Source organism: Zea mays, chromosome 1 (assembly GCF_902167145.1).
Source record: "Zea mays cultivar B73 chromosome 1, Zm-B73-REFERENCE-NAM-5.0, whole genome shotgun sequence".
In the NCBI taxonomy this organism is placed as follows: domain Eukaryota; kingdom Viridiplantae; phylum Streptophyta; class Magnoliopsida; order Poales; family Poaceae; genus Zea; species Zea mays.
The window spans coordinates 89,978,675-89,988,936 of NC_050096.1; the positions used below are offsets into that span (position 1 = coordinate 89,978,675).

At 39.4% G+C, this 10,262-nt stretch overlaps 1 protein-coding gene across 1 annotated transcript; it reads right to left on the reverse strand.

Moving 5' to 3' along the window:
• Window positions 1–7,925: 7,925 nt before the first annotated feature.
• On the reverse strand, window positions 7,926–8,741 carry LOC100285357 (uncharacterized). Its single transcript, NM_001158249.2, has one exon. It carries the CDS (start codon window positions 8,679–8,681, stop codon window positions 8,280–8,282), a length of 402 nt encoding a protein of 133 aa, NP_001151721.2. The 5' UTR covers window positions 8,682–8,741; the 3' UTR covers window positions 7,926–8,279.
• Between the last annotated feature and the right edge of the window lie 1,521 nt (window positions 8,742–10,262).

The window sequence follows — 10,262 nt, forward strand, 5'->3', positions numbered from 1 at the left end:
TAACGGACGTCATCTATAGACGACTGCTAACGGCCCTTTGCTGAGCGCCGCCTTTTGCCGAGTGTTTAGCACTCGGCAAAGTTGTCTTTACCGAGTGTCTTCCTATGCCGAGAGTCCCGCTCTCGATAAACGCGGTCGTTACCGAGAGTGAAACTTTGTTGAGTGCCCGATAGAAAGCACTCGGCAAAGCATCGAGCACTCGGCAAAGAGTCAGATTCCGATAGTGTACTGTCAGGCCATAAGCTTTGGATCCGGATAATAATCAGATTCTGATGACTCGGCATTAAAGCACGCAACCACTTACTATTCGGTAGCAAAGCCATGACCTTCGCTCTACAATCATGATCTATAGTGATAGTGAAAATATCACTACCGGACCAATCTACAATCCGGTGAAAACATCTAGTAGATATGTACCTATGTTGTGAGTGACGAGTGATTGTCAACTAGATGATAGAGTTTTTGTTAAGTGTGTTTTGGATTAATTGAAGTGTGAATGATGTTCATGCAACTTGTCTCTTGGATTGTGATGTGTAGGAGTTGAACGTCTCATGTCAGTCGATGATGATTGAGAAGGTCTAGCAAGGAGTCCATTTGTAGACCGAAAGCAACGCTAGGCGTATGAGAAGGCTTAGGCCGAGGGACTAAAGACCAAGACCAAGGGATCTAAGTCTAATGGATAGACCAATGGATGAATAGCATGTGACGGCAATGACAAGCACGAGTGCATGCGGGAGGGTGATTGGACCAAGTAAAGACAAGCACGCGAGTACTTGATGATCAATGGGGTCAAGGATGAGTGAAATATACCTCGACATCATGGAGGTTCATAGAGGCTACACAATTCTAGAGGGTTTGACGATTTCTGCCTCAATACTATGGGTGGTAAGTTGGTCGATTTGGGCCTCAATACTAAGAAGTGATAGATCGGTACACATCACAAGTGTCATTATTGCAAAGCTAGGGTTGAGACAAAGCAAAATCATGAAGACATGGGGTTTATCGAATAAGCAAGGAAAAATCAAGATAGCTTTTCCCTTGGGACAACTGCCTAGTTATAGCTACTAGGGTTAGTTTACAAATCTGTAATGGACATATATATATATATATATATATATATATATATATATATATATATATGTATTAAAGATGACTAGTGTTAGCTTTTTAAACCCTAATCTTATTTCCTATAGGTTTGCCAAGTGTTGAGGGAGGCTAGAGAGATTTGACCTCCTCATGCTCTACTTTTTTTAGGAGGATTGACCTAATTTGAACAGGTGAACTCATGGTTGTTACTAGAAGAATTTAAAAAAACTCAAGTTCATGTAGTATCTCCTCCATTTTCTCTTTTCTAAGTTTTTGATCTTTTATTGGATAAATTTTCCTTAACTTTCCTTGCATTTTTGTGTAGATTTTGGGTAACATGGGTGATAGGACATGTGAGGAGGTAGCCCTATCATCAACTTGTTTGATCCCCTCATGATCACCTCTAATCAATGGCTTTTACCAAATATCCCCACTTTCTTGATGAAAGCATCTAGGCCATAGTTTGGTTTTGTTGATTAAATGGCAACATAAGATTATTGTGCTAATGTGTGTTTTGCAAAAATAAGATAAGTTATGTCATGATAATGGTTGGGCTTATATAGAGTCCATGCCCTTATTGATGGATATCAATGGCATGTTTTAAAAGGAATGGTCAAAAAAGGTTAAAGGATCATCTTGTTCTAAGTGCCAATAGAGTTATTTGAGACTTAGAGTAGTGATAGGACCCTTATTTTCCTTTAGCCAAACTATAAAGGGGCTTGAGATGGGTAGCCTAACCTAGGTGAGTCTAGTTATGTGTGGTTATGCACACTTATGAAAACTAGGGCTAGGTAAACCCAGAGAGCCCTTAAAAACTTTCAAAGAAACCCAACTTGAAAAGTGAGTGAAACAAGTGAGTTGGTGTCTCTAAAGTAACAGTGAACGTGCATGGTGCTTCACTGGATAGATTACCAAACATGAGTGTGCCCTATAGTGTGAGAGAGTTTCACTAACGTGTTCGGTGCGCATCGGATGAGGTGTGCACTAGACAGGGCACTCAAAGAACTTATAGAACTAGCCTTAGACAATTTGTACTTACCATACATGTCTGGTGTATCATCGAATAGAGCACCGGACAAGATACTCAAAGAACTGTAAACTATTTTTGAGAGGTCGAGTACCCACCAGACTTGGTTAGGTGATCCACCAAACATGGCACTAGATAAAGTACTCATAAAGGTCTACAACAGTTTATCTCAAGAGTATACTCAACGGATGTGTTCGGTGTGGCCCCTATGTGCACATCTGATGCCACATATGATAATGACTAGTTTTAGAAACTAGACGTTAGGAAGGCACCAATGTGTTAGGTGAAGTTGGTAAGCAGCAGACATGTCCCTAACTATGTTGAGTGGGATGTAATGGATAGTTCCACTCATTGAGGCCATTTATACCCCTCACATCTTAGCCCATTGAGATGTATTTACCCTTATAATAGCTAAATCATCCACTTTAGAGTAAGGAATACCCTTTGCATAGTGAGGAGATTTGAGAGTTTATAATCATGTGGTTAGCAACCTCATTAGTGCATAGAGAGTGACTTGTGTGCAACCACCACCCTCATTAGACTTAGTTTGGTCAAGTGAGAGTCTAGTGCTTGTTACTCTTGGGGATTGGCATCATCTAGATGAGTAGGTGGCAATTGAGAGTGTGGTGACCACCTAGAAAGCTATGGGTGACCTGACTTAGACTTGTCTATGGTTGTGAACAGTTTACCATATTAGAGCAACAAAGAACTAGCTTATAGAGAGCACTATGCCCTTGCACAGACCAAGGGTGAGCGATAGTCTTGCATGGGTGTTCCAATGAGAATGAGTGGGGAGTTCTAACTCTTTGAGACCTAAACAAAATATCAAGGAGTCTTCTAATTCTTACTTTAATATACACATTAACTTTTGAGCAATCCAATTCAATCATTTACATTCTTAGAATTATCGTGCTACAATAGGATTGAAAATTAGGGTGAAAACTATTTTTCCATAACATTAGGTACTCGAGTGAAGTTATGTTTGTGTTCACGATTTAAATTGTGCAAGAAGTTTTAGAGAAGCCCAATATACCCCACCTCTTGGGCATCTTGATCATTTTGATTGTATTGGAGCCTCCTTCTCATTAGCTATGCTTAACTGTGTTGAGTAAACTTGTCTAGCGAGGATGGACCTCCTCATGTCTTTGTGGGTAATGATTGTCCATAATAGAAAATTTGTATGAAAGCTTATCTTGAGGCTATAAACATATGGGTTCTTAGAGCCACTATTCAAGGGCTTCCAAACCTAAGGACCCCACCAATTTAATCGGTGAAGAAATTCACTTTGAGAAATGGAATGCTAAGGCCGAAAACACTCTATTTAAAGGCCTATGCAAGGATGTTTTCAACATAGTATTTTACCATAAGTATGCTCATGCTCTTTGGTCCGATATATATGCACTTCATGAGAGGACCAAGAGTGAGTGTGAGTAGCATTATCATTTAGCTGTGAAGAAATTAAATTCTTTTTAAATTCTCCCTCACAAAAATGCAAATGATATGTACTTATAGTTAAATATTCATATATAGAAAATTAATGGATTGGGGATCACACAACTCACATAATCAGATGTTGTGAGAAAATTCTTGAGTGTACTCCTAATCGAGAAGTATGGTCATATTATCATCACGTTGTATCAAATTGATCGCTAATGTGCAAGAATATATTGAAAGATCAAGAGAGGATGAACTTATGGTGAAGAAGACTATCGAAATGCTAAAGAACCTAAATAAAGAAGGATTTAAATTTAATTCAAGAAAATAAATTCTTTACAAGTAGTAAAAGAAGACCCATCTCTTAGATGGATTGCTATAGTTGTGGTGAGCTTGGCCATTTTGATCATCATTGCTACAATCCCAATAAGAATAAGTTCAATGGAAAGAAGGATGATGCGAATCAAGATGAAAACAAGAACATCAAGGCCTTTAAGAGATGATATGGCAAGATAAGGCAATTCCATAAGAAGAAATATGAAAAGCATACAATGTCGGTGATTAACTCACTTACATCGACTCACAAGCAGCTCATTGCCATGTGATAGTGATGATGAAGATGTGAAGGTCGCCATAATTACTATGGTATTCTCTTCTCCACCCCCATCATCATATATACACCTACTCCTTATAGCCAAGGGTGAATAGAAGGAAAAAATATTAATAGTAGTGAAATTGGTATCGATGAGGAACTAATCACACCTTTATATGATGAACTAGTTGACTTGCTTAAAGAACACACTAAAGTCATTAGAAAGATAGAGCAAAGAATGAAAAATTCAAACATGAGAACAAGTCTTTGCTTGCTAAGTATGACATAGCCAAAAAAACTAGTGATGAGCTAAAAGATGAAAATAAAATTATATCATCCAATATTAAAGAACTAAAATCGTCCCTAAGGGAAATCAAATAAAACATGATAAAATTAAGGGGATAAATAAAAACTCGACACTCGACTTAGATCTTTGAAAGAAGATTGTACTCATGTTAAAATTGATCATGATAATCTTGCCAGTGCTTATGATCTCTTGTCTAGTGAAACACATGTTGGTACTAACCAAACTACTAAGATTGATGTAGAAACCTCATGTGATGATTTGATGGAAAGAATTGAGCAATAAAGTAAAAAAGCAAAAGCAATCAAGTGGAAGATAACAAGCTTCTTCATGAGATTGAGAAAGCAAAGAAATAAAATGAGAATCTCATAAAAGAATTATAAGTGGTAGCAACCAAAGACAACATGGTCATAGAGAAGAAGGTCATTGATAAAGAAATATACTTTTACAATAAAAAACTTAGGGGAGAAATAAGAAGCTTTAGCAATAAAATAATTATTTAGCTATTGCCTTGAAAAATTTTACCAAGAGTTAGTATATTCAAAGTGAATTGCTCATGAACACGGTCATGAAATTGGATAAGAGTGGTATTGGCTATCAAGCTTTTAGAGAGAAGAAAGGATAATCACAAAACAAGCCAAAAAATCCATAATCCCAAGAAATGCTTTGAGTGTTGAAAAGAGGAACATTTTACCCACAATTGAAATGTTATACCACCAACCCCATTGCCTAAGCACTTAAGATTGTTTGACTGCAATAATGCACATTATTTGATCAGAAAAGATGCTAGTGGCAAGGTCAAGGTCATATTTTTAGGTCCACCCAACAAGAATTAGCCTAACAAGATCTAGGTAGCTAAGTCTTTGATCGAGAACGTTGTAGGTCCCCATCAAGTTTTGGTGCTTGAACATCAAGATTAATCTTCTTGCATGTAGGTTAACTACAATACTAGTGGATGTCATTAGATAATTCATTATTGATGTACCCAACATATGACCAATGACCCTAGGATGTTCACCTCACTCAATGAAGAAGTGGATGATAATAAATAAAAGATAACCTTTCGGGATAATTGAAAAAGCAAAGTCAAAGGTTTGGGAAAAGGGGCAACATCAAATGATTACTCAACATCCAATTTCTCTTGGTTACATCACTAAGTTTCAATTTGTTATGTGTTGGTCAATTATGTGATCATGGCTTCAAATGTCTATTCATAGAGAAAGAGGTTGTTGTATCTAAGAAGGATGATAATCAAGTCATATTCAAAGATTTAGTACAGCGATCTATAGTGAACTTCACTTTGGAAGGTGCAACTTTAAGGCATGTCTATTCACCAAAACTTCACTTCGGTGATTATGGAATAGAAGACTTGCTAGTGTTGGAATGGGGACAATCAAGAAATTATTGAAGAAAAATATGGTTAGAGGGTTGAAGGATGTTGTGTTTGAAAAGGATAAGCTTTATAGTGTATGTCAAACCTACAAGTTTCAAATACACATCCTACTAAATCTTTCATATCAACATCAAAGCCACTAGAGCTTCTACACATGGATTTAGGGTTTAGGGTGAATTAGAGCAGATACGAGTGTACCAAACATGGCTTTACTAGAAAAGATTTACAAAGGACACCTATCATTCATTACAAATGGGTTGAGGAATGCTTTGAAAAAGACTTGCTAGTTGGAAAGGTAAACACATTTCTCTAAGTGCGCATCTTACTATGATCAACTCAGCCTTGAGTAGCCTACCTATGTACATGATGTCTTTCTTCACGATTTCTAAAAGGGTTATCAAGAAACTAGACTAGTTTCGTTCATGGTTCTTTTGACAAGGTGATGGTCAAAAACAGAAGTATCATCTAGCCAAATGGAATATCTTGTGTCAACCCAATTACCAGGGGGTTTAGGGATCTAAGACATAAACATTAAAAATACAGCATTGCTAAGCAAATGGCTCTTCAATCTTTTTACAATAGATGGTACCTGGCATCAAATTTTATGAAACAAATATATGAACTCCAAAACTCTTTCTCAAGTCCTATGAAAAAATGGAGATTCACACTTTTGGGTAAGTCTAATGAAGGTTTAAAATGATTTCCTTCAATTGGCACTTTACAGTTTAAATGGGGCATGAATTCGGTTTTGGGAAGACATATGACTAGGGGTAGACTTTAAGAAGGCAGTACCCTTGTCTGTACAATATTGCTCGTTATAAGCAAATAACAGTGACAGAAGTTTTTAGTACCTTACCAATCAATTTATCATGGCACGAGGATCTTGTTGGAAACAAACTAACAACATGGAACCAATTTCTTCCATGTATTGCTATCGTTGTCTTGAGCCAAATTCAGGATGAGTTTAGATAGAACCTCCACCCAAGTGGGTAGTTCTATGTGAAATCTCATTATTTTGCCTTGATTCATAGTGTTGTCCCTAACTTAAACAGAAGTTTGTGGAAGCTAAAAACTCCACCAAAATGAACATATTTTTGTGGTATTTATGTAGGGGAGTAGTTTTGACAAAAGATAACTTGGCAAAACGAAATTAGCAGGGAAGTAAACTTTGTTGTTTTTGTCACAAAGATGAAACAATTAAACATTTATTTCATGAATGTCATTTTGCTCGCGCTGTGTGGTCCATCATTCAAGTTGCTTTTGGTTTTTCTAGGCCTCATAATGTGTGTCACATGTTCGAGTCTTGGTTGTGGGGCATTGCAAGAGAAAAAACAACTAGTTCTATTTAGGGCAGCTACTGAGCTACTACATGTTGGTCGTTATAACTTTGCAGAAATAATTTGGTTTTTTTATAAAAATAGAACTTACCTCCTTTATAGGTTATCTTCAGGATTTTTCATTGGCTTCATTCATGGGCTATTTTGCAGCAACCAACTTCACAAGACATGGTTGTTGCGGCATCACAACACTTGACGCAAGTGACCAAGGAATTTTTTTACCAAGACGCATGGTTGGCCATCTAGCCTTAGGATCGATTGTCAATCATTATCGCTTGAGGTCTACATGTGATTCTTTTAGGTTGTATGCATCTCGTTATATGCAAGAGGTCAGAAGTGTTTTTTTTTCAAGACTTTGTATCATTCAATGGATTGACTTGAAAATCCAATAAAGTTTCATTTATCGAAAAATCATTCATAAGTCAGAGTTAAAATGGACCGTACTGATGCACATATATATAGCTAGGGTCTTTTTTTCTTTCATATACAGAAGTACTATTCATCACTGTCTCATTGATTTCTCACATTATAATCTCTAGAATAATATCGTGGCATGATTATATTGATGTCTCTCATGAAAATACACGGCGATATATAATACTCCCTCTGTTTCTTTTTATTTGTCGCTGGATAGTGTAAAATTGCACTATCCAGCGACAAATAAAAAGAAACGGAGCTGAGTATGTCGCTATCTCACGTGTTACAAGTTTTTGTAGGTTTATTTGGTCAAACGAATTCCATACTCGGTTTTATGAGAAAGAAAGTACAACTTGTCAACTTCATTTATTGAACGAACCATGCAAACAGATCGTCATGACTACAAATGAAGAATATACGTACTGCACTACTGCGCAACACCGATCAGTAATTAACTGATCACCCCAGGCCAGACATATACACGCACGCGTCGTAGCCGCTGCCTGGGCTATGTAGAAGTGTAACCACACCACTCATATATATGTATAAAGAGACAAATTTAAAATAAATAAGCTGCTGGGACTGACAGGAAGAAGACGATCGATCAACAATTAAGCAAAACGGAATGATGACGATGAACCACGGCCGGCCGGCGATGGACGACGATCAATAACTGACTGACTGATGATCTACGCGCAGTGGAAGTCGTTGGGGCAGTTCTTGCCGCAGTTGTTGAGGATGAGGCTGAGGTCGATGGGGAGGTTAAGGTTGATGCCGAGGATGTTGGCCTTGACGGCGGTGCAGAGGCAGACGGCGGCCTCCAGGTCGACGAGCCCGTCCAGCAGCGAGCAGCACGGCTCGTACGGCGGCGAGCCTACCTTGGCCTTCACCAGGCCCAGCACGTTGGCGCACACGCCCAGCTTCAGCGCGTTCCTGGGGCACGACCCGTGGCCGTGGTGGCCGCCGGGCGTCGGCGGCTTTGGGGCCGGCGGCAGCGGTGGCGGTGGGCAGTCGGTCGCGCTCGCGCTCGCCACGGCGGCAAGGATAACCAGGCTGACAGCCAGCTGGAGGAGCGCCGCTCTCGCAGCCATGGTCGAACGAGTGAGCTGCTTGCACTTGCACACGTAGTAGCTAAAGCTAGTTCGAGCTGCTGCTATGCTAGCGCTGGGAGTGCGTGTGTGCATGGCCAGTGGTATTTATAGCGGTGGTGGCGGACGCGAGGTGGAGCCACGCCATGTGGTGCTCGAGCTGGCCCGTCTGGATCGATTACATTCCGCTTATTAAAAAATGTCGTTGGATTTTGGACGTGAGCATACCCGTGAACCCACTTGCTAATATTACTGATCTCTATTATTCTCTTGCATGTTCTGTCCAGATCACATATATATTCCTTTGTGTTTGGTTGCTGGATTGAGTGACCTGCAATTGTTACTGGCAGCGATTGTGACCCTGTGTCACGTGGCCCGATTAGGCAGCTCACGAGGAGAGACGCAGTGGGTGTGTCTGGGTAGGGACAGGGAGCCCTCGTCGTCCACTGCGGACAGTGGCATACTAGCTAGCACCGTTTGGTGAGTGGTGATGGTGAGCGACGAGCATGAAGGCCCAGCAACCCCGTTGCTGCCGGACGTACACGTTTGGATTCGGCTACAATTGTGTTCTGTCGAAGACACATCACGTGAAATCAAAGACCATGCAGATGCAGGCCTATATGTTGCTGGCCTCACGAACACAATCACACACCCTATGCAGTGGCTAATTAACCTAAGCAAATCGACGGATCAAACACTGCAGCTCAAGATAACACGATGAGCACATGGAGGACAGAACTATTTTCCTCTGATGCTCACACACAAGAAAGAGTTGATTATATTAGCACAATTCATAGGGGGGGATAGACTGGTGCCAAAGCGGGGCCGTACCGACCGCTAGCGTGGCGGCCTACACGGTCAGTAACAACCCCTCTGATCGCAACACGAGGTGGCATCGTCGGTCAGCTGGGCTGCCTACCGACATAGGCTATAGGGATGGATTCGGATTGGTTACGCATGTAAGGCCCTGTTTGGGAACAAAGTTTTTGAAAACCACAGTTTTTGAAATACTATACTATACTTTAGTTATGACAATACCGTAGTTTATAATACCGCAGTTTTGAAAACTGAGGTCCAGAGCTAAGTTTAGAATGCCTTAAAACAACTATAGTATTTACAATACTTCAGTTTTGAAAACAGAGATTTTACCCAGCTTGCCAAACACCATTATGTATATAATACTGTAGTATTTGAGAATACTGCAGTATTCTTCCAAAACTGCAGAAAAACTTTGTTCCCAAACACCCCCTAAATGAATTTGGATGTCACTATTTACCATATTTTAATTTAAATTTGAATACGGATATTATCGAATACGAATACAAAACGAATAATTCGAATTCGAATTCGCATATTTACTTGACTTGGAACGTAGTGTCATAACGTGTCAATTTATTTTATCGATGAATTTATAGTCGACAAAAATCATGTTACAAGTAAATTATGAGCATAGTGTAAATACAGTGTTAATATATATAGATCTTATAAGCATATTTAGTAGTATATATAATCTATAACAATAAAAAAATATGAAATAAATTGGTCCATTGAGTTCACCAACACACCCATACATTCAGTTCACCA

Excerpts from the sequence above, each read along its gene's own strand:
- LOC100285357 (NM_001158249.2), bottom strand. The coding sequence starts at position 8,681 with ATGGCTGCGAGAGCGGCGCTCCTCCAGCTGGCTGTCAGCCTGGTTATC.